Genomic DNA, 24,863 nt, shown 5'->3' on the forward strand with positions numbered 1-24,863 from the left:
AAGATATGCTATCAACCATGCTAAGTCACAAAATTACTAGAGTAAAAGTTAAATCCACACCATCCATTGGCAATGAACTTCAACTTGATTGACTTGCGTGGTCTGGCTTGAAATCCTCGTGCATGACCCACGTAGATGGACCTGCGTGAGGCATGGCTCTCAGGCTCCGTCTCAACTGGCGCTGACTTTGTTTTACGCAATTATAATGAGCCTCCTAATGATACGATTTTCCCGCTTTAAAGAATAAAATGACGCTTTTTCAAAACGGGAGCGACTGCTGTGGTTGTTCTGTGATCGACGGAACTCCGCGATGCTGGGAACCACGTCAATAGCAAGTCTCGGCCATCATCATCATCATCATCATCATCGTTGCGGTCATGGCTATCATTCGCCCGCTTCTTTTCCGTCTTCCGCTCCTGCTCCTTCTTCTTCTTTCGCACGCCATCGATCTGCACTTTCGTCTCTTTCTTGGCCGACATCTCATGCACTCTCGTCCTCCGCTTTTGTGCCCCTAGCGCTCACCTTTGCGACCTCGAACAGGAAGAGCAAGAAGGCAAGGAAAGGTTCTCTCTCGTTTGCAATCACGGCTCAGCACGGCGTCCTACCGGCGGCCTTGCTCCATGGTGTGCGGGACGCCCTGCAGCAGGTTCCTCCCACATGGACGTCGTCCCTGGTCTCCACTTCTATCATTTTTGTTCTGGGCTTCCCCCTTCTGCGGTCCGGCCTCACCTCCCCCGGTATCGCCAGCGCCTTCGCCTTGGGGACTTTCACATGGAGAGCCTTTGGCTTCCCTGCTTTCCTCCTCGTCATGTTCTACTTCCTCACGGCAAGCTTATTAAGCCTTTTTTAAGTCCTTTGTTCATTATTTGTCATTTTCTCGTCCATCATTACAGATCGTCATTTTGCGCAAAGTTGTCGTGCATCGCGTCGCATGTAGAAAGTTACTAGATCTGTCATCAAACTCCAACGGACAATCACGTTATAGCAAAGGAGCTGTTATTCGATCGAGCAGGATGAAGTTACTGTTAGACTTAAATGTTATAGCAAAGGAGCTGCTATTTGATTGAGCAGGATGAAGCTAAGCTGCTGTACAGTAAATTTGTTCGTTTGTCTTGTCTTGCCTCGTCTGGAAGGTAGTAAAACAAATTCATAGAGCATCTTCTTGAGATAGTCGAACTATTGGTTGTGTTTATTGATGCATATAGTAGGTAATAACTTGGATAATGATGTGCTGTTCCCTTCTTCAAGGTGATAAAACGAATTCATAGAGCATTTACTTGAGAAACTTGAACCAAAGGTTGTGTCTATCGATGGTTATAGTAGGTAGTAACTTAGATAAAGGCGTATCACCCCGTTATTCCTTTAGCATCATGGAAAGTTATGTTCATGCAGTGCAGCAGGCAGCCTGGAAAACAGACTTGGTCTGCTTGTCAACATGTAATCACTAACGCAAAACACTCCATGTAGAGAGTGATCACAATACTCGAGTAGGAACACGTGCACGATCAACACATTTTATCTCTAGGACCCTAATAAGTCTCTACTCCTCGTTCTATTGTGGACCCTCAAACTGATTCTACAATAGATTCTATAACCTTGTGGAATTGGCTCAATTCTAGAGCCCGTTCCTTCCTTTTCAGAGCTGCCATGATTCAGTTCTCATCCATGTTCATTGCGTTTGCAATATCTTTGAGGTCTGTACTCGATTATCTTTACTCTATCAAGTCAAGACCTTTGCACATAGGATGACCTTGAAGATGGAGCTATGATAACTCTTTTTCGTAGATTACCTAACCATGAAAGATAATAGCACTAAGATGGAAGATATATGGGATGAGCTAGCATCCCTTGGGAAGAAGGTAACTTTCAATAACGTGGTAGTGACTTTGTTGTCACATCTATTGTCTCCAAAGTACAATGTCTTCTAGACCAATCTTCTCACATCTTGTGTTCGGGACAATCACTTGAAAGGAATTGTGGTTCTTGGGCATGATGTGTGATATAAGTAGATAGGATTGGGTGAAGCAAGATCCGCAAGATGTACTTTTGTGTTTGGCACATCATGAGGGAAAGGACAAAATATGAAAAAGAAAGGGAAGAAAATCAAATTGGAGTCTTCTTTCGACTTTGATTTTAGCAAATATGATAAGCAAAATGACTTTCCCAAGGGCCCCTATTGTGAAAAGACCTTGCATCTTGAGGAGAAGTGCTAGAAGAAGTACCCTCACGTTTGTTTTGGTGTGAAGGATAGAGTGAAGGAGCTTACCTCTTCATCCGCATTTGCTCATGCCATTACAATGGAGTTCGTCTTCCTTCACATCCATCCATTGGAGGATCCTTTGTGGTTGGCTTGTCTTTGAAGAGGCCTTGGCTCGAGGATGGAGGTGCAATGTTGTGAGTTTTATGAATTTATAGGTGTGATCCAAGATTTGTGTTTCTAGAAGATGTAAAGAAATACCCTAACATAGAAATAGGGTTGCATTCTATTCGTGTATAGTATGTTTTGTACGGTACGATACCATATAGGTTTTGTGCATTTGAATAGTATTTTAAAAAAATGACCATTTTAAAGTGGCAAATGGCACTTTTTCCCAAAAAAAGACAATTTTTTTGCTTTTGAAACTTCAAACTTATAAGTTTTCTCTTCTGCTAAACCTTGTCTACTCTTTCACACTCCTCCCTCATCTCTTCTCCCTCACCTCAGGCCTTATAAAAGCAGCCTCTCCCTCTCATGTCATGGGGTACACAGAGAGAAAAATTAGGCCTTTGTCTTGCAAACCCTAATTTGCCATAGCCATTTCAACTTCAAGCTTCTCTTCTACTTCATTTTCTCTCTCTTGCCACTTTGATTCACTAAGAATTGAAGTTTCCAGCAGCAAGCATTTCCCATCAAATCAGCAAGGAGGAGAGAAATCCAAGCATCGAAATCTCAACATCAAGTGCTTGAAAGCATAGTATCTATTGATACTTATCAAGTGTTATTTTACACTACATTCCTTGTGTCCCTTGACACAATTAAATCTTCTGCTGCTCAAATCTGAGAGTGCTTAGTACTGATTTGCTGCTTCAGTATGGGCAAAGACTCTCTAGTTATTTGGTTCAAAGGGGTCGGGTTTCACACCTACCAAACCCGCATCAAGCTCATCCTAATAAAGAAGGGTCTTTGGGCCATTACCAATGGCAAAGAGAAAAAGCCTTGGGATGCGGACCTTGCAACTACTTGGCAAAAGAATGATGACAAATCACAGGCCATCATCAAGCTGGAATTGGATGACAGCTACATCCACCACGTGGATACTTGTGAAACCTCTAATGATACATGGAAGAGATTACATACAAGTATGGATTACTGATTGAATTTTTCAGGCTAGACATGAAATCAAACACATCTCTTGTAACTCATTTAAACTTCATGGAAAGTCTCTTAACTCAGCTTGTAGGAATTGATCTTAAGATTGATGAAGATATTTGTATTGGTGTGTTGTTAAAAAGCCTTCCTCTTGACTATAATAATGTATCAACTATATTGATCAATATGCCTAGTCCTAAAATGGTTGACATTTAAGGCCTTCTTGCTAGAAGAAGAAGATAAAATCCATAGAAGAACCAAGCACTTCTAAAGATAAACAAATATTATATGTAGGTACCAGGTACAAGGGCAAGAAAGATCAGTTGGTATGTGACTTCTGCAAAAAGATCGGGCACATGGAGAAATTCTTTCATGCCAGGAAGAGGTCTCAAAAGGCCTATCTAGTTGCTGCTAAAGAAGAAGAAGAAGAAGACTACTAGGAGAACTCTAGGAAAAGGACAAATCTCAACACCCCTCCTCAATCACAAAGGGTGCTTGTCCTACCTTATAGTCTATTAAGTCCTGCAAATGCAGATGGAAACACAACGGGCTTTCTTTTTTGAGGCTTAGTTAAGTAGGGGTTTTTAAAAAGTTTTTGGTCGATTGAGTAATAGTTCCCCAAGGGGAGATAAGGGATGGTCAACTCCAAGACCTTCACAAAACAAACAAACCTGTCCCAACCGCTATCAGGTGTTGATGACGAAGGAAAGAGGTTATGTGTGGAAAACATCTATTGTGGGCATATGAAGAGGCAAAAAAGAAGTGCAGAAAGCAAGCTAGACAAGCTAAGCAAGCAAGGGAGGCTACGTTAGAGACTACCATGTACCATGTGACAAATATGGTGGACCACTACAAAGACTAAAAAGGATTAAATGTGCATAGACACATGTTTACAAGAATATGCATGTGTGTGTATGGTTAGCCCTAAGACCTTCACAAAACAAACAAACCTATCCCAATCACTATTGGGTATCAATGATGAAGGAAAGAGGCTATGTGTGGAAAGCATCTATGGTGACTATGTGGAGAGGCAAAAAAGAAGTGCGGAAAGCAAGCTAGACAAGCTAAACAAGCTAAATAAGCAAGGGAGACTACCTCAGAGACTGCCATGTGCAATGACACGAATATGGTGCTTCTAGAGCTGACCACTCCAAAGACTGAAAATGGATAAATGCTTATAGATGCATGTTTATAAGAACAGAATGTCAATGCATTGGAGCTATGCAAGAGGCAATGCAAATGTGATTATGCTCATCCAATCGTGCCACTTGGACAATGCATTTGTAGGGGAATTGTTCACTTGCCCAAGTGTCCTTTTACAATCATAGTTATCCGAATGATGTAGTTGTCATGGGAATGCCGGGTGTTAGGATCTCTGGCAAAAAAAAAATCAATGTACCCTTGCAAACAAATATCTCAAAACACATAGACATGTAAACTAGTTGACATCCTAGGTGCATGAAATACTAACTTCACGGACTAATTGAGTATGCTATATCTAGCCTAGTATGAATTGACCAAAGAAGTTTCCTTGCTACAGATTTGTGAACTATCTCCATCCCCAAAAAGTAAAAACAAACCGAGGTCTGTCATCTCAAATGTAGCACCAAGCTTGGCCTTAATTTTTCCTATGGCACCAGAATTTGAGCTAGTGATGAGTAAGTCATCTACATATAACAGGATATAGTTGCTCTCTCTAGAGTGATACAGACATATAAGTTCAGGTCATAACGAGTCAAATGCTATCCATGAGCTTGAAGGAACTTATCCATCCTCTAGAATTAAGACTATAGTGCTTGTTTTAGTTCATGAAGAGCTTTTTGCAAGGCAAAAGACCTCATCTTTCCGGTTTGCAGAAGAAAATTGGAGTGCTTGCTCCACATAGACTTTCTCCTCTAGATAACCATTTAAAAAGGCACTTTTGACATCTGTTTAATAGATGGATCAATCATGGTGAGTGGCTAATGCATCCAACAAACAAAATGATGTCAACTGTGTAGTAGGATCAAAGGTTTCTGCATAATCAATACCTTGCTTCTATCTAAACCCTTGCACAACAAGGCAAGCTTTGTACTTGTCTAAAGTTCCATTAACCTAAAAATTCACTTTGGCACGACGAATTCTTGTGACTCGAACGATCCATTAAAGTCCAAGTCTCATTTTAGTCAATACTGTCTAGCTCCTCAATGGCCTCTTCACCATTAGGGGTGCTAAAGAGCCTCATGCCAACTATTCGGCTCAAAATGCGCTATGCAATTAGGTGTAAACAACAATGCAAATGAAGTCTAAGGTGTAAGCTAGATAGATTGTTTAAGATCCTTTGGAGTGGAATTTGGTGGAAGAATCTCTAAATCCCACATGGTCTACCAGTACCAACGAGGTAGCGGGTCTTGCGGAGGGGGCCTAGGAGTTGAAGAATGTACGGAAAGGTCAAGAGCGAGTAGTAGACCCGGCCTAGAAGGCAATATCTTCGATGGAATAATTTGAGAAAATGGCTCGGAGTCTAGTACAAAAGATTGCACAATATTTCTCTCATAAAATACTACATATCTCCTAATGATAATCTTGTTTGTTTGAGGATCGAACAAATGATAGGCCTTCTCTTTGGAGGACTAACCTACAAAAATTAGAAGATCAGCTCTAGGAGTAAGCTTTCCTATCTTATAATTAGGGATATGCATATACACACGACTCTCAAAGACTCTAAAGTAGGAAATGACTGGTCGAGAGCCAAAAAATGTCTCATATGGAGTCCTTTGAGAGATATTTACAATTGGGTATCGATTGAGGATTTACATCAAAGTATTGAGAACCTTGACCCAAAGGCGTGCTTAGGGAGCTTTGCTACAAACAGCGTAGAGCATGTCATGTCTTTGTTTTGAGAGGATGAGTTGTGTCAGAGTGCAGCGATGCGGAAGCATAGGACAAAAACTGAGAGAGTGAACACAGAGAGAAGAGAGAGAGAGGAGACAGTGAAACACAGAAAATTTGCAGTGTAGTATGTTGTATAGGAGTGCATAAATATACACGGGTGCAGAGAAAATATCTATGTGTATCTCCGCCTTGAGGACCTCGATCTCCGTCAGCGCACGTGCCATCAGTCACAGCAGGCTATCTTTGTGAGATCTCAAGATCAGAATATTTGAGTGTGCGCCACAAATTGAATATAAATAGCCAAGAAAAAAATAGTGCCCAGCACCAGGTTGGTTGCAGTAAATGCAATTGATTGTATAAAATAATGCTAAAAATTGTCCGACTAATCAAATTGTTGTCCAAATGATCAGTTTGTTGCCATGTGGCATCTGCGGCAGCTGATGTGGCTCCTGTTCGGCACCTGCTCTGCTGACGTGGCACTTTGGTAGTATGGTTCTGCACACTACTATCCAGGGAATGACTCTCTAACACCTCCTCTCAGATCTTGGACAGGCCAAAAGACTGAGGGATTTGGCATGTCTCCGAAGAAGAGCTTGAGGAAGCGCCTTCGTGAATAAATTTGCAAGATTATCCTCCGTCTTGTAATACTCCACATCAATGGTCCCATCCAGAAGCTTCTCTTGAATGAAGTGATATTGGATCTCAATGTGCTTCGTCCAGGCATGGAATACAAGATTCCGTACCAAGGCAATGCAACTCTCATTGTCGCACCGCAAAAGAGTAGAACGAGTCTAGGGGTAGCCAAGCTCCTCCAACAATCTTCGAAGCCACACAACCTCGCATGTGGTGGAAGACGCGGCCCGATACTCCGCCTCAGTAGTAGAAGAAAGGGTGACCGTGGGCCGCTTCTTGCTACTCCAAGAGATAACACTTGTACCCAAGGTAAAACAGTAGCTTGTAGTAGACCGCCGGTGGTCCACATTGCCAGCCCAATCCGAGTCGCTCCAACTTGCAAGAACAAGATTTGAAGTATCTGTACCTGCTGGATAAGAAATCCCTAAGTCAAAGGTCCCCCTTAAATACCGAAGAATCCTCAGTGTAGCCTGCCAATGCACCTGTTTGGGTTCACTCATGAACCCCGCCAAAAGACCCACAGCAAAACAAAGATCAACATGAGTGTTGAGTAGCCAAATTAAGGATCCAATCGACTGACGGTAGCGGGAAGCATCCGTTAAGGGAGAATCTGAGTGTGAAGTGGCCTTCCAGTTCGGATCCATAGGAGTAGAAATGGTCCCGACAAGTCTCCATCTGAAAAGTCACCAAGAGCTCTTGAATGTATCTCTGTTGAGAGATAAAAATCCCCCTTTGAGATTGATAAATCTCGTGACCCAAGAAGAAATGAAGAAGCCCCAAATTCATCATCTCGAACATCTGATGTAAAGCTGTCTTGGTCTCTTGGACCTTCGGTGCATGATCCCCTGTCAGAATCAAACCATCAACATACAACACAAACAACACACGACCAGCCTTGGAAGTGTGTACGTAAACCTGTGGATCGGCCTTGGAGCGTCGATATCCCAACTTTGACGACTGAAGAAATAAGTTAATCTTCTCGTTCCATGCACGTGGAGCTTGCTTGAGGCCATACAAGGCCTTCTTCAGCCTGTAAACTTTCCCATCTGAGGATTCAAAGCCAGGAGGCTGCTCAACATAGATCTCCTCTTGCAAATCGCCATTGAGAAAGGCCGACTTCACATCCAATTGATAGACAGGCCATCTCCTATGGCCAGCCAAGGCAAGAACAACTCGAATAGTCGCCATACGAGCAGTGGGGGCAAAAGTATCATGGAAGTCAATGCCGGGGTGTTGAGCAAAACCTTTAGCAACAAGGCGAGCCTTGTGCTTGTCCAAAGAACCATCGCTAAGGTACTTGGTCTTGAAGACCCACTTGATGCTGATCACCTTCTTGTGAGAGGGACGAGGCACAAGGGACCAAGTGCCATTCCTCTCAATAGTCTCCAACTCGGCTCCCATAGCCTTCCGCCAATGATCAGACTGTAAAGCCTCCTTCACGGAAGTGGGCTCTTGATCCTGCATAACACAGGTCATCAAACTATAGTTAGAGCAAATAAGCTTCGTAGAATGTGCTTGATTCCTCCGTGATCTCCGCGGTCCATCTTGTGGTTCCCAGTCCTCAGGGATCCCCTCGATCCAGAATCTCGGAGGGTGTCATGGGTCCAACAAGGGGGAGGCCGGACCTCTCCCCTTCACTCTCCATCTGCTGAAGACTTGGGAACATCCACCGGCGGAAGCTCCTCGGGGGTGGCCGGTGGTAGGGAAGACTATGAATCAGAAGAAGAATCTCCATCAAGAGGTTCTGGCTCCAAAGGAACTGTCTAGGGAGCCCAACTCTTCCTTGGATCTCCAAGTACAGGGTGCTTCTCACCCCCCTTTGTTGTCGGAACTTCCACAAACCACACATCTTGGCTCGTGTAGACATCCCACTTGATGGGATCAAACAGACGATAACCTTGGGATTGGGAGCTGTAGCCAACAAAAACCTGTCGTTGGGAAGCCGCCTCGAACTTGTCACGCTGCGTCTTCGGGATGTGCGCATAAGCGTCACACCCAAAGATCCTAAAATAAGAGATATCTAGCTTAGTCCCAAAGTAAGCCTCAAAAGGTGTCATTCTGTCAACGGCCAAAGTGGGAGATTGATTGGGGATGTGAACTGCAGTACACGGCCTCAGCCCACAAAAACTGGGATGTCTGTTGGTGCTCCATCATGGTGCATGCCATCTCGATCACACTTCTGTTCTTCCGCTCCAAAATGCTATTCTCTTGAGGAGTGTTGGTGTTAGCAAACTCCTGATGAATGCCCCTATCTGCACAAAAACAAGCAAACTCATTAGACATAAATTCACTGCCCTTGTCTGAACACAATGTCTTTAGTCACCGGCTAGATCGGTTCTCCTCAAAGAGAAGCCAATCCTTGAAGTGAGAGAAAGCCTCCGACTTCAATGTCAAGAAATAGGCCCATGTCATCTTGCTGTAGTCATCGGCGATCAACATGAAGTACAAGCTCCCCTTTAGGGACTCGGTCCTTACAAAGATCCGTAGATACAAGTTCCATAGGTGAAGTAGACCGCCATGAAGCTTTGTTGGGAATCGCATCCCGATGCAGTTTCCCACGAATGCAGGAGACACATGGTTGATGGCTCACCACTATGTCTAGCCAACCTCGGACAAACGATCCTTGCGATGCCTTTCGAAGGTACTCATAGTTCAGGTGGCCAAACCGAGCATGCCATAGCTCAGACTGTGTCTGAGAGGTAAGAAGAAGAGAGGTAAGAGCTGTAGAAGACTTCAATTTATAGATGCTGTTCTCCTCGTTTTCTGAAGAGAGAACCTTCCTTGATCCACGATCAAGGACTCAAACAGCATCATTGTCAAACTCCACCAAGAGACCAAGAGAACAAATCTTATGGACTGAAAGCAAATGATACCCCAAGCTTGGCACATGCAACACCTCAGAAGTGTGGGTACCACCATGTCCATTTGGAATCAGCTGTATCTCACCCCGCGCAGCAATAGACATAGAAGAGTTGTCTCCAATGAGAATCTGTCCACGCGAAGGTTTCAAATGGGCAACATAAACGGGAGAAGGAGTCATGTGCCGTGAGGCACCATTGTCCACGATCGACTCTCGAGCCTGGGGAGCTATCATCGCAACATCAGAAGTCTTTGGTGTAGAGTCCCCAATGACTGTTAAGCATAGGAAAGCAACGGATGAGGGTGCAACCACCGCTCCAGAATACTTCGTGTCCTTCTATTTGGTGTCCTTATTGCCTTTGTCGGGGCAATCCTTTTTCCAATGACCGGTCTTACCACAAATATTGCAAGTCGATTTCTTCTCCTTGTTCTTATTGGATTTGTTGTCCTCCTCCTTATTCTTTTGGTCCTTCCCCATCTTTTGAGAGGCTTGACCAACCGAAGCCTTCGATTTGGAAGCATTGTGTCCCTTCAACTATTCCTCTTGGTCCAAGACCATAGGTACCAACTCTTCCCACTGAAGAGTTGACTCCCGCTTTGATGCAATAAGAGCGGAATAAAAGGTACCGAATCATGGCGGCAACCATGTCTTCGGAGGAAATAGGCTTTTCCGCATTTTGAACCTGCATCATCTGAAGCTGCCGAAGCTTATTGATGTGTTCCTGAAGCGAAGAAGACTTATTCATGGACAAGGTTCGCATCTTCACCTCCAAAGAAATCCTCTTTATCAAGGTCATCCAGTTATACATCTGGTCAAGCTCCAGCCATATCGCTCGAGCCACTGTCAAATGCTCAATGTGAGCTATCACGGCTGTAGCACAAGACAGAAAAAGAAAGAACGAATCTTGGCATTCAGTTCGTCCCAATGAGACCGCGGGCCTTAGTTAACTCTGCACGAGCATTGGAAGAGAGTTTGGACTCATCTCTTACCGAGGGCCTGTTAATCTCCTCTATCACAAGCTTCGCCAAATCATAAGACTCTAGAATGGCCAACATCATCACCCTCCAGATGCGGTAATTGTCACCATCAAGCTTTTGATTTGATGGAAGAGCCGGTAGGACAGGCATCTTCTTGTCCATGATCGCTGAAACTCCAAATCAGTCTCGGTAGACTTGTTCACTTGCAATGCCTGTGCACAAACGCAAAATCAGCCACCTCTGACTGTGTAAATGCAGCTTGTTAGGGCTGTTTCCTCCGCTTCCCGAACCTTCTTCAGCTGCGGGAGGCGATGAAAAGGTAAAATGTGCAGTAGAAGGCCTAAAACATAGCCTTCCTCCCCTTTGAACAGCAATAACCTACAACAAATTCACTAGTTGGACTCCTTTCCCGCACGCCCACACTTGCAGAAATATACACGGGTGCAAAGAAAATATTTGCGTGTGTCTTCGCCTTGAGGACCTTGATCTTCGTCAGCCCACGTGCCGTCAATCACAACAGGCTGTCTCTGTCAGATCTCAAGATCAGAATATTTGAGTGTGCGCCACAAAATGAATATAAATAGCCAAGAAAAAAATAGTGTCCAGCACCAGGTTGGTTGCAATAAATGCAGCCGATTGCATAAAATAATGCTAAAAATTGTTTGACTAATCAAACTGCTGTCGGACTGATCACTCTGTTGCCACGTGGCATTTGTGGCAGCTGACCTCGGCACCTGCTTTGCTAATGTGGCACTCTGGTGGTACGATTTTGCACACTGCTGTCCAAGAAATGACTCTCGAACAAGTTGATAGAGATAAGTTGGTGAGAGATGCCATGCTCCTGTAGAAACTCGGAAAACTTGTGGGAGATAAACTTGCCACTATTATCACTCCTCATGCAGCTTATACGATGACCAATCTAGTTATGAACCAGTAGTATCCAAGCAAAGAAATAGGTAAATGCTTCGAATTTATGCATGAGAAAATACACTCACATATATCTAGAATGATCATCCACTATTAAAAAAAAAAAAAAAGCACGCCATTCAAGGCAATAGTGGATATTGGCCCACAAAGATTAAGATGAATGAATCTAAGAGGTGTCTTAGCTCTATGTGCGGATTGGTGAGGGAATGGGGTATGATGCTATTTTCCAAGTTGACAAGCTTTACAGATATCTTGAGATAGCTTTAGGCATGGAAGGTCCTCAATCATTTGTTGATGTGACAACTCATAAAAAGGATCGTATCCGAGATGTCCTAAGCGAAAATGCCATAGATGCTGAATATTCGTAGACTGTCGTGTGGTGGCTGAATCTTAGAAGTGGTGGAACTCAGAGACCACAGTTGTTGGCTTGAAAAGATATCGAGTCATGTGGTATGTAGGCCACTAGGTTGTCCCTTAGTGTGAGCAATCATTAAACTAGTTTGAGAGTCAAGGACCTCGACTATGATTATTGTGAAGAAGACTGTCGTTCCAACTGGCAAAGCTGTTGAACGGATAACAAGTTTACCCAAGTTGGGGGACATAGTATACATAATCCAACATAGTGAGATTTGGACTTGGTTAGTGGTAAAACTAATGTGACCATGAGCTTGAATCTTGACTGAGGAGTTGTTCCCAATGCGGACTATCCTAGCTATAGGGTCTCAAGAGAGAAAAATATCCAAGATGGGGGTTATATGATGGGCAACTCCATTGTCCACAATCTAAGGAGTAGTTGAAGTACTTGATTGTGATGAGTGGGCCTATGTGTTAATTTCGTTAGGAGGCAACTTGCAAATGTGGATGAGACTTGCGTTCTCAACTATCTCTAAGGAGACGATGTGGGCCTTTGTAGATCTGTCTGACATGCCCTTTGGTGTTGAGAACGATATAGACTATGATGGTTGACTATTGGTAGTGTGGGTCTAGTCTCGCCATTGCTCTTGCTGAGGGTTGCTACCACCCTGTTTCCCTTGTTGGGAGTTGTCCGATTGAGGGGCAAGTATTAGGGTCTTGGATTTTGATGTTGTGCCTTTTGCCTTTGAACGATACTTGTTACTTATTCTTTGTAGGTACTTTCTGCCATCTGGGTTTAAGAGAAGATTGGGTGTTTCCTTGGGTCTCACTAGCTTGGTTTTGATTTTGATTTTGATTTGAGTTTTGGTTTTGTTTACTCTTTCTGTTAGCAGTCATGTTTGTCATGCCTTGTCATCTCTTCCCTGTGAGCCTCAGTCTGAGTCAGACGAGGACATTAGGAGCTCTGACATGTCTGTCATGTGTTATGATGGGGGAGGCTAGTCACTCTCGACTGGCTGTCTTAGGATGTGTATTTCTTTTTGGCCTCTTTTAGTGGGCAGCCAGTGGCTGCCCGGCCACTTTTTGGTCACTGTTGTGGGGCGCCCATTTTAGGGCATTTTTAGGGTTTGCGCCCATTTTAGGGTTAGGGTTAGGGTTTGTCCGTTGCCTATTTATAGGCAGCCCCCCTCCCCACTTGGTCACTTGTCTTCTTGCAGATTCCTACACTCTTTCTCCCCCATGGTGGTGCTGCCATCATCATCAGCCTGATCTGGTGCCCTCACTGACGCTGTGGGCTGCGTGCAGGGACTGATCAGTCCATTTCAGTGTATTCAGCATTCATTTCAGTCAGTGCAGATTTCTCTTCCTTATTTTCTGCTTTCTCTCTCTCTCTCTCCCTCCGTGTTCGTATTTCCTCTTCCGCAGCGCACTCTCACACTTTCCTTGTTACCCTTTTTGAGAAGAAGCAATGAGAGTCCTCTCTATAGAGGTCATACTATGAAATTGATCAAACAATGGAGTGTAATGCAATAGCTAATACTCAAAGTCATAGAGTGTGGGCATGGTGGGTTGTGAGATCGTGTGCTGCACAAAATGGAAGTATTTTCGTAGCAGCTTATTAAGGAACAATGTGACGTGACTGTTGGAGGACTTAGGAGCTTTTGTGGTAGAAAACTTGGCGAGAAGTTACCGATACTTAGCCAATTTGACTTGCAAGTCATTCTGGTTAGTGACTTTAAAGTCTTGGAGCTCATGTTCAAGATTTATCCTAAGCTGTATACCGGCTAGTCGAGTGTGCCCAACGCTTTGACGCTAAATCAAAATGTTGAAGCCAAGAATGAAGCTCAAGCAATAAGCACTATATCAGCTTGACAATAACAGAGGCATTCTTAGCCTTCAGGCTTCCATGAGCTTATGACCTTGTATGGAACAAGTGCGGGATCGGGTTGGGGTTCCAATCCTTACACAATATCCTGTAGGTTTCTGGGAGTTAAGAACACGTCTCATCAGATTGGACTAAGTAGCAAAGTTCGACTTGTTAAAATAAGTCTTGTCTTAGTAAAGGCATGCTTGGTTGATGAGGAAGAAAAACCATGAGGTGTTTGATAGGTGGGATAAGATGGATAATGTGGATAAGAAGGTGGTGGTGGAGGGGAATAAGTAGGAGAAAGAGGAGGAGGTGGGTAGGTAGAAATAGATTGGAAGTGTCCAATGGCTGTCGATTGATGTGGAGGCATTGGATCATGAATGTTTCTACAAGGTGTTGGTGGAGGTGGAGGCACAGGGGCAGGTGAGTCTTGTCTAAATGTTGGTTGGGGCACAATAAAATGACTAGAAGGCCCACTAGGTAATACCATAGAGGCAAATTGTGGAACTAGCTGATCCACACTCAGTAGTAGTTGGGTGGCATTTCCAGGTTGTGAAAATCCCAAAAGTGTGGAGAAGGGAGGACAAGCCTCCATCTAGGTATACTACCCAATCGAGGAAAAGACAAGGTCCTAAAGGTTATGCCTAAGGGTGAAAGACCCTCGGGTGTGATGTGTGATGACATATGATGTGCACTTAATGGAGATGGAAAAGAAGGTGCAGTGGAAGTATAGGGTGGGATGGGTGAGAGATTGATTGGATTGGAAGATGCAGTTATTGGAAATAATTTTGGTTCCTTTGTCCATTAAATGTATTGAATGAAAATGAAGACGGTTCAAAGAAAAGAAGGGAGAGAACTAACAAGTGTTTGAATTAATCTTTTGTACTCATTGTCTTTCTTAGAGTTTATGAATAAATGTTGATCTTCTTTAGGACTTATGAACCAATACCGTGATTGCATAGTTCCTTCTTCATGAGAATCACCTACATGTTGTTGAGAAGAGAAAGTAGACTCAAAAGATGGAGAAGTGTAGTGTTGTGTACTTGACATAGGAGTGAATGAAGGTGGAGATGTAAATGACATAGATGAAAGAGATAGAGATGGAGATGAAAGTTGTAGAGTGATGAAGGGTTTGTCCTCCATGCCAGTCTCCACATCATGATGGCTAGACCTTTGTGGAGCTTTTGTCCTTCTTGCAAAATCATTAGATTGGTGCACCAAATCTAAAGGGGAAAACTCGGATTTACCTTCAAGTTGTTGTTGAGCTCGATACATGAGGATGAGATTGTATTTAACTATTGAAATCTCATATGGTCTTTGGACTGCATGGTAGTCTGATGTCTCTCTGGCCATGTTGGATGTTTGAAGGAGCAATTCTCCTGCTTGTTTCTTGATGGATTTGGCTCAAGAGAATGAAGTGGTGATGACATATTTGAAGTTATCTTGCCCTCTTGTTGTTCCTACTTCTTGCAAAGGGCTTTCAAATCAAAGGCCTAGGTTTCTTCAAAGAAATTGAAACTCTAATACCATGTAAAGAAATACCCTAATGCAAAATCACAACTACAGTCATACGACAAAGCACAAATTGAGTAGAACAAAGTTAGGGTTAGGATAACTTAGAGATAATGAACATAGTGAAGATTTGAAATGAATGTATCTGAATAATACAATACTCATGCAACAAACACACTATGCAATGAATGAATATTGTACCTTGAACTCGTGTTTGGAGGACCGAGTCAAAGGTAAGGAGCTAGAGAGTGCGTTGTACTCCTGACAGATCCTGAAATGCAGCAAGGTAGCCTCTCAAGTTGTTTGGTAGGTACTAATCATAGCAATACATGCTAGATCAGTGATAGATGGAGTAGAGAGGAGAGAGAAAACTGCAAATGCAGCAGTTGGTAATGATGTGGCAGGCTGTACGACAGTCGATAGACCAAAGCATAGTAGTTGCTGTAGTCGTAGTGGGCAGGTCCACAGCCAGTAGATCCAAATGCAGCAGATGCTGCCATGTGGCAGCTGGTGACAGCAAGGAGAGTGTGCAGCAATTGTCAAGGTTGGACAGCAGTAGTTGATGGTTGAAACAGTCCAAATTTGCTTGGAGAGTCTGAGAAACAAGTGTGATAGGACGGTAGACAAGTTGGGGGAGCTTTGGCCGAGATGTCATCCGCGACCGGGGTGTGGACCACAAAGCTTTGGCACTTGCAAACTGCAAAAATGAGATTGGGCTGAATGGGAGGGTAGGCTATCTAATTATAGAAAGTTTGGGACCTCCCAAATAAGGGTTTACATGTGGGACATTGAAACTCTCTCGAATCTCTCCCTATTTAAAAGAATGGTTAAAATTCATCAATTAACTTGAGTTTTGGGGCTGTTCAATAAAAGCTAATGGTAGTTTAGCTCAATAGAAGAGTCCCACACTGCAATTGACACATTGATATTACCTATTTGCAATGTGGATACCATGTTTATTCTACATGACCATCCATCATTGACTTCCATAGTAGAAGTCTTTCAAGTTTTTGATTTGGGTTTTATCTCTTCTTGGTCTATGGCCTTACTTGCTTGGCACTTGGGTTATTTTTATTGAGTAGGCCATTTTTTTAGAGGATGGTTTGCCATCCTTTGGACAGATTGTTAGGAGCATGGGTTCTATGTTAGCAGGTTGTATATCTCATGGGTTAGAGTTTTGTATTATTGGGCATTTTGTATTTTATGCAAGAGTGGGCTGAGGTTGGTTGCTGCTTTTAGTCATCATTACACTTGTAGATTCTCATCTTGGTGGAGAGAGGAAGACTGTGCCCATTGTCAGTGTTCAATACTCAAACTTTGTATTGTTCTTGTGCCTTGGTATATGGATTCTATTTCTCGAGCATATTCTTATTGAGTTTTTTTGTTCTTTGTAGTGTTCTTCTTTCCTTTTTGTGTTTGTGCAGTGATAAAACTGTGAGAATGCACAATGGAAGAAGGAATACAAACACACATAGAGAGAGAGAGAGAGAGAGAGAGAGAGAGAGAGAGAGAGAGAGGAGACAACAAGGGATGAAGGAAGAAAATACTGTGCTAATTGAAGAAGAATGTTGGATACAATGATGAGGACTGATTAGGCCTTGCACACAGCCCTAAGCGTTAGTGAGGGTACCAGATCAAGCTGAGATGATGATGGCAGCACCAAAGTCGGAGAGTGTCAAAGGAGTGTGCTGATGAAGACAATCAAAGTGTGTTGCTATTTATAGCAGCATAGCCAAAATCTGGCCGATTGCTTGCTGATGTGGTCGACTGCAATTGTTCGATTGCAACTACAATATTGCAATAAATGTGCAATGCTAACGTGGCAATCCTAGAGCAGTCACAATGCAGTTGCGGCCATCCTAGGGCTGGAAACTGACAAGAAATGCACACTAATTGTGCACAAATAGAAGAAATGCATGGAAATGCACACTAAATTATCAGAGCTCCAAGTTCTCTGTCAGACTAGGAGATGATAGATATGGAAGACAGAAACTTAGTAGAGAGTGTCAATCTATGCAGGATCGAAGCTCAACACAGAAACTTTGTAGACAGTGTGAGAGTGAAGCACGACACCCAATGCAATAGACTGAAAGAGTGTAGGCTGAAAGTACAAGGTACAACCCTTAAACCTTAGGGTTGTAGGGGGTGTTCACACCGGAACATGGTAAGTGCTCGTAAGTGTGTGTCATAAACACATACGGAATAATACCATAAGTCTGGGGGAAAAAACCTCTCCTACCGAGAGTAAAAAGTGCCCCAGTGTCCTACTGGTCACTGACACTTCTATGTGAGCGTAGGTGTAAGTGAGGCGTGAGTGAAATACCCAACAAACCCCCTTGGAGTGAAGAGTGATCAAGAGTACAAGGATCATCCACCACCAAAGGAGATCAAATTTAAAGCATTGCGAAATGCTTCAATTTTTTTAGGAGGAAGAGCTTTGGTGAAGATGTCTGTCACATTACTGGTGGTAGGACAATAGACAAGGTTGATATCACTTGCATGTAGTCTCTCTTTAACAAAGTGATAATGTATCTCAATGTGTTTCGTGCATGCATGAAACATTGGGTTCCGTGCCACTGCAATGGCACTCTGACTGTCAGTGAACAAAGGATTAGGCTCCGTAACAGATACATCCAAATCAGCTAGTAAGTGTCTAATCCATACGCATTCAACTGTGGTAGTGAAAGCTGCCTTGTATTCAGCTTCACATGACGATGTGGCAATAATGGACTGTTTCTTGCTAAGCCAAGATATGCAAGACGAGAGGCAAGAAAGAAACAATTGCCACTAGTGGAGTGACGTGAATCATAAGCACCAACCCAATCAGAATCACTGTAAGCATGTAACTGCAGTGGTCCCCCCTTGGTATAAAGCAATCCAAGAGATCTAGTATCCTACAAGTAACGGAAGACACACTTAACAGCTTGCCAATGTGACATGTGTGGCTGATGCATATATCTGCTCAGGGTTGAAACTGCAAACTGTATGTCTGGCCTAGTGTTGCATAGGTAAATAAGACATCCAATTGCTGGAGTATATGTGTGTATATTAAACAAATCACTATCATCATGTAATGACAGCTTAAGTCCAAGTTTCATTGGTGTACAGACTGGCTTGTAATCCTATAAGCCAAACTTCTCAAGAAGTTTACCAATGTATCTTGATTGTGATAACCCAATACCTCTAGCATCATGTATGAACTGAATGCCCAAGTAATAATGCAAAGACCCCAAGTCTAACATGCCAAAAGTTTGCTGCAAATTTTGTTTAAATGTTGAAATCTGATTAGCATGTGTCCTTGTAAGCAAGAGATCATCAACATAAAGACAAATGATCAGCATGGATTCCCCCTCTTTACATACATAAAGGGTAGACTCAGATGAGCTGTTTATGAACGCTTGGCTAAGCAAGAAAGCATCTATCTTTGCATACCAAGCTCTAGGAGCTTGTTTCAAACCATATAAAGCTTTTTTCAGCTTGCAAACCAATCCTCATAGTCAATGCCTTTCTTTTGTGTATAGCCTTTAGCTACAAGCCTTGCCTTGTATTTGTCAATGGATCCATCTGCATTTCGTTTCAGCTTGTAGACCCATTTTGTTCCAATGGCTTTCTTCCCAAATGGCAAAGATACCAAATCCCATGTTTGATTCTTAGTGATAGAATCCAATTCAGCTTGCATTGCTGCACAATGCACACTCTGTTGTGCATCCTCAAAACATTCAGGCTCCTCATCATCAAGGGTGCTTGCTGCCATAACAAACTTCAATGGCCAATTTTTTAGCACTTCCAATGGCTTTACTTTCTTTTCGTTAGCTAGTGTGACGTTAAACCTAGCATTCTCGACAGGTGGGTTACCCTAAGCTTGGAGTACTACGTAGCTAAGCACATTGACTCTTGCCCCCATGTCTACAATCCCTTTCCTCATGGTATCACATAGAACTAGGACCAGCAAGACCACGTGCATCTCTGTGCCTTCCCAGAAAGCATTAACATGCAAGGACTTGGGCAGTGAGTGCAACATTAGGATTGGTATTTGCGTTACTATGTCGTGGTCTTGCAAGTCAACTCCGGTTTGCTCTAGCGATCCTTCCACCCATTGCTTTAGCTCCTGCAATAGTGTCGAATGCTACCTCTCCAGGGTATGTGTAGTATCATGCATACGAGTTTGCCTTCTAGTACGACCAGCCATGGGTGCATCCAAATGACTATCTTTCATAGTCTGTAAATACCATCTAGGCATTTGTCTTGCCTCCTGACTGTGCATAAGCTCTTGCTGAATTTCAGTTTCAGCAGTTTGCTGACTATTCAGATCAGCCAATGGCTGATTTTCTGCATTTTCCAAAGGAGCAGCTGGCTGAACATTCAGTTCACTTGCTGAAACTCTAGCTGAATCACCAAATGTAATGGGCAGCAGTCCTTCAAATACATCACGGGTAGCCTGATATGTGTCTAAACCAGCCAGGGACAATTCTGATTTTTCATCAAATAGTACATCCCTACTGACAAACACCTTTTTAGAAACAGGATCATAGAGTCTATAGCCTTTGCTCTCATTGCTATATCCCACAAAAATGCATTTGACAGCCTTGTTATCCAACTTTTTTCTAAGTACCATTGGAATATGTGCATATGCAAGGCAGCCAAAGGTACAAAAGTGTCCAACAGAAGGTTTCCAGCTGTTCCAAGCCTCAAAAGGTGTAATTTTCTTCGATGCTTTGGTGGGGCATTTGTTCAGAACATGGCAAGCACACATGACGGCTTCCATCCAAAAATTGTGTGGCAAGCTCTTTGCTTTCAGCATACATCTGGCTATTTGCATGAGTGACCGATTCTTCCTCTCTGCAAACCCATTATACTGTGGAGTATAAGCAGTAGTGTACTGATGGACAATGCCCTTTTGCTTCAAAAAATAATTCAGCATAGAGGACATGTATTCCCCCCCCGGTCCGAATAGAGAGTTTTAATTTTACAACCAGACTGGTTTTCAACAAGTTTAATAAAAGCCAAAAATGCATCATACACTTCTGACTTTTTGTCCAAAGAGTAGTCCCAACAAAAGCGAGTAAAGTCATCAATAAAGTCACAAAATAGTAACATCCTCCCAATGACGTTGTCTGCATAGGTCCACATACATCTGAATGCACTAACTGCAACTTGGGTGTTGCTCTAAAGGCAACATCACAGGGAAATGAAAAACGATGCATTTTTCCCAAAATACATCCTGTATGATCAACCTCCTATGCATCGCTCCGTGTAAAGATGAGATCATCCACATACAAAATGACCAAAACACATTTGCCACCCTCAACCTTGGAGTACAAGTCGGGGTCATGATTTGATCGATGGAAGCAATTTTGAACAAAGTCTGGTACCAAGCTCTAGGAGCTTGCTCAAGGCTAGAAAGGGGCTTTTGCAATCTGTAGACATGGTTTTTCTTTTCTTAAAACTTGCAAGCTATGAGACATAGATCTCCTCCTCAAGGATGCCATTTAAGAAGGCAAACTTGACGTCCATTTGATAAATAGGCCAGCGGTGGTGGGCTATAGGATCCAAGCGAGCTCGAATAGTAGACATTCGAGCTGTAGGTGCAAAAGTCTCAAAATTGTCCAAACTTGCCCTTTGAGCAAAACCCTTGGCAACAAGCCTATCTTTGTGCTTGTCCAAGGAACCATTTGAATGGTACTTGGTCTTATAGACCCAATTCACACCTATTACCTTCCGCTTCTTGGGACGTGGAACCAACTCCCAAGTTTGATTTCACTTGATAAAGTTGAGCATATCTTGCATAGCTTGCCACCAAATATCTGTGTAAGAGCCTCATCAACTATAGTAGGCTTTGAATCCTAGAGAATGTGACATAAGAGCATAGTTCACACAAAGTGAACTATCCCGCTAGGCTTGTAATTAGGCTGATCTGTGTGAACCTGAAGGAGTAGCAGGAAAGTGAGTAATACCTGAATCCTGCATGAGCTGCTTGGACCAAAGAGGAATCCAAATAGACTCCTCTTGCTGCAAGGGAGATCGAGTAGCCTCTGGAACTTGCAAGGCACCTGTCTCTATAAGGGACTCCCCCTCAATAAGGAAAGATAGATCCTTCTTATTTGAAGAAGGCTCCCTCTCTGACGGTTGAGTGGCCCTAGAAGATTCTTGAAGAGAGGTTAAAGGGGTGGAAGTACTCGGTGAAGAAGTAGTTGCATCCGTCAAAGGTGAAAGGGAAACCGATGTAGAGGGTGATGAGAGAGGAGTAGGAGGGGGAGGAGCTGAAGATGCAGAAGAGGTGCTAAGAGACAACTTGGAAGGAAGGAGAGGAACTGAAGGTGGGGGAGGGTCAGTCGATGATGAAGAATCATATGCAATAGAACCATCAAGAGGATCCTCCGAGGTTGTAGCCTCATCAAAGATCACATTCTTGTAGGGAAGAGTGCGCAATGGGAGTGTGAGTCAGAAATGGAGCAGTAATGGGGTCACCCCCAGCGTTGTTATTCCGGTACCGTGGCAGAGGCTGGGTAATGTAAGCGGGCCGATCGTTAGACCCTTTGGTGATACACGGGGACTTGGAGGACCAATGAGTGTATCACCGGGCTTGAGCCGGGGCCCGAGGGGAGTTACCAGTGCTCCTATCTCCCCACGGCCTCATGGGGAGATAGTATCTCTTTTAGTGGGGCAATGCTCGACCAGTGCCGGGAACGGAGGCACACATGACTCATCAAGGATGGCATCGCCAAGACAGGATAATGGAATCCACCCCACTGATGTCGCACACCCTCCGAGTGCAGGGCAAAGCGACGAGACTTCTCAAGGGAGCCAGCTCGGTCTCGACTATATTCGCGTCAATGATGCTTTTGGACCCCACCATGCAGCCCATTCGAGTAGTTTCTATTGTAGGAGAAGACAAGCGTTAGCATCATATGCCGAAGTGGTCACTCGCTCCAACACGAGGAACGGGAGTGGAGCAGGTAATCTTCCTGCCCCGACGACGGACCATGGTACCGCCAATGTAGAGGGGGTGGAGCCAAGCCATCCCACAACACCAGGGTTAGCTTTGGTAGGATCGAACATAGAAAGGGCGGCGGTAACTAACACTTCGCTTAGACAAGCGACGACAAGCGGGGAAATTGAGAAGTTGTGCGTTTGGGGCGCTGAGAACTTGTCGGAGCGCCCCTTCGGGCATCTCCTAAGACGAGCCTCAGGGGACTTATGGCACCACATCTTGAAGTGGAACAGAGTCCAGAGCCTCCGGTCTAGGAACAACCGTTTCGATATCCTAGTTCATCGAAACGAGGCTGCTGCACTCTTGGAAAGATTGAAGTCGGAAAGCAGGTTTAGCCGTTGGCACATTAGAATGTCCGTGGCTTATCACTCCCGTCACGTGTTACGCAACGCTACTCGTGAGCGAAAGCGTAACGTAAGACCCAGGATTGTATCTCTCAACATAAATGGCTTGCGCAGCAAGCGGGGCGAGGTCGATTACCTCGCCCACAGACTGGCATGGGGAGTAATTGGCTTGCAGGAGACCCGAATCTTCTAAGGCAGCTGGCCTATGCGGCTCCCAGGCTACACCACTTTCCAGGCCTTGGGCTCTTCGGAACCCGGAGAGAGAGGCTTGGTTACACTTTCAGCAACACAATATTGGGCTTTCGAACTTGGCCGAACCTCCCCCAATATGTTATTCATACAGCTCCTACCTGCAGGGAAGGAGCCATGGATCCACGGGAACGTATACATCCCACAGAAACAACTCAAGGAGGCAAGGAAAAGTGCACTCAACAAGTTGGCAGCGGCCCTCAACATGCTTATGCTCAAGGGCATCCTGATCGTCGTTGGAGGTGATTGGAATTGCAAGCGGAAAGCCTGCATGAGGTGGTTAAGGAAGGAATGTCCCGAGTTCTCAATCCTCACGATACGGGGCTCAGCGCTAACGCACCACTCCTCAAGAGGAAAAGGGAAATCGGACATCGACTACTTCATAGTCAATCAACAAGCGGCATCCTTGCTAGCACATGCGAAGGTTGAATGCAATGTGGATATGTCAGACCACTGGCCTATCTTATGCTCAGTTAGAGCCATGGTAGATACGAGTGCGCGAGAGGAACGCCCACAGCCTCCCCGCATTGATGCTTCCAGAGTGGAGTCGGCGGCTCACTCATTCCTTTCAAATAATAGGTGGAGTGTCCTAAGAGACCTCCCAGGGGAGGGAAACGACAACGTGCGTACTCTATGCGAGGAGTATGAACGCACGGTGAAGTTGATCGCGCAAGAATCCGGCGTGATGATGGTCAAGCCCCCACCTCGACCGAGGTGCGGCTTCCGCCTTTCCTCGAAGGCAGGGAGGGCGATCAACCAACGCCGAAAGGCCTGGCGGATAGCCAGAAAGTTGGCACCCAACTCGCAGGAAGGACCGAAGGCTTGGTCCCGCTATCGGAACCTAAAGATGATAGCCATCAGAGAATGTCGGAAAAGCTCCAAAGATTCATTTGACAAATTCATAGAGAAGGGTGCGGAACTTCTACGTGAGAGAAACCTCAAGAAGTTCTGGACTCACCATAAGAAGTTGACGGGTGAGTGTAGGAGTAGCGGCATTGAGTCACAACCCATCCAGGACCCTTTTGGGAACTTGCAAACGGACCCGGAGGTTCTAAGGAATCTCTGGTTTAGGCATTACCATAAGATTTTTGAGGCAGGAGAGGGGCATAGTAAGGATGTGGACTTCTGGAAAGATCGGGGCGACGACCTAAGACTATGGCCCCAAATCCGTGAGGTGGAAAATCCCATCGAATGGTCGGAAGTTCTCTTCGTTTGTCGAAAACTCAAGCGACACAAGGTTCTCGGAATTGACGGGATCCCTCCCGAAGTCTTCAAGTTATTGGCGAGAGACAAGGGACGGAAAGATAATCCTGGGATACCACGCACTAAGATGGGGGAAGCAACTCTCCACTTGCTGAAAGCTATCTTTGAATCGGGAGAGATTCCTGAGCACATTGATACCTCAACGGTTGTCCCCATACCCAAGAAGGGTGACCCGACGTCAATGGACAACTACCGTGGCATCTCCCTCATCGCAGTGGTACTCAAGGTCCTCTCCTCCATTGTGGCGCAGCGCTTGTCAGACATTCTCGAGAAGAGGAAGTTCTTCCTTCGAGGACAAGCAGGATTTAGGCCAATGGAGGAGTGCATTGCCCAGGTCGTGACGCTGGATGAAGGGATTCGACGCCGTCATAATGCAGGTAAGCCAACCTATGCGGCGTACATTGACTTTCAGAAAGCATACGACACAGTACCTCATGAAGCACTCTTCATGAAACTGCAAGCGGCGGGTGTGGAGGGCAAAACTTTGAGATTTATCAAAGCCCTATACCACCGATCTACAGTTCGGGTCAGGGTGGGAGATTCACTATCTGACCCCATCCCCGTAGAAAGGGGCGTGAGACAAGGTTGCCCCATGTCACCCACCCTATTCAACATTTTCATTAACGACATTATACGGGAGGGTGAAAACCTAGGATGTAATAT

General features: G+C 44.4%; 1 protein-coding gene across 2 annotated transcripts in view; it reads left to right on the forward strand.

The window, feature by feature from the left end:
- Positions 1-310: 310 nt before the first annotated feature.
- LOC148032873 (integral membrane protein (Protein of unknown function DUF92, transmembrane)) overlaps positions 311-24,863 on the forward strand; it is a 70,973-nt gene continuing 46,420 nt past the window's right edge. For both annotated transcript variants that reach the window (XM_087683569.1, XM_087683568.1), the window contains exon 1: positions 311-831. In XM_087683569.1, coding sequence (XP_087539695.1) covers positions 311-831 — 521 coding nt within the window. The remainder of the gene's footprint in view (positions 832-24,863) is intronic.

Source organism: Lygodium microphyllum, chromosome 8 (genome assembly GCF_053477565.2).
Source record: "Lygodium microphyllum isolate KBCC chromosome 8, Lygodium_microphyllum_v1.1.10, whole genome shotgun sequence".
Lineage (NCBI taxonomy): Eukaryota > Viridiplantae > Streptophyta > Polypodiopsida > Schizaeales > Lygodiaceae > Lygodium > Lygodium microphyllum.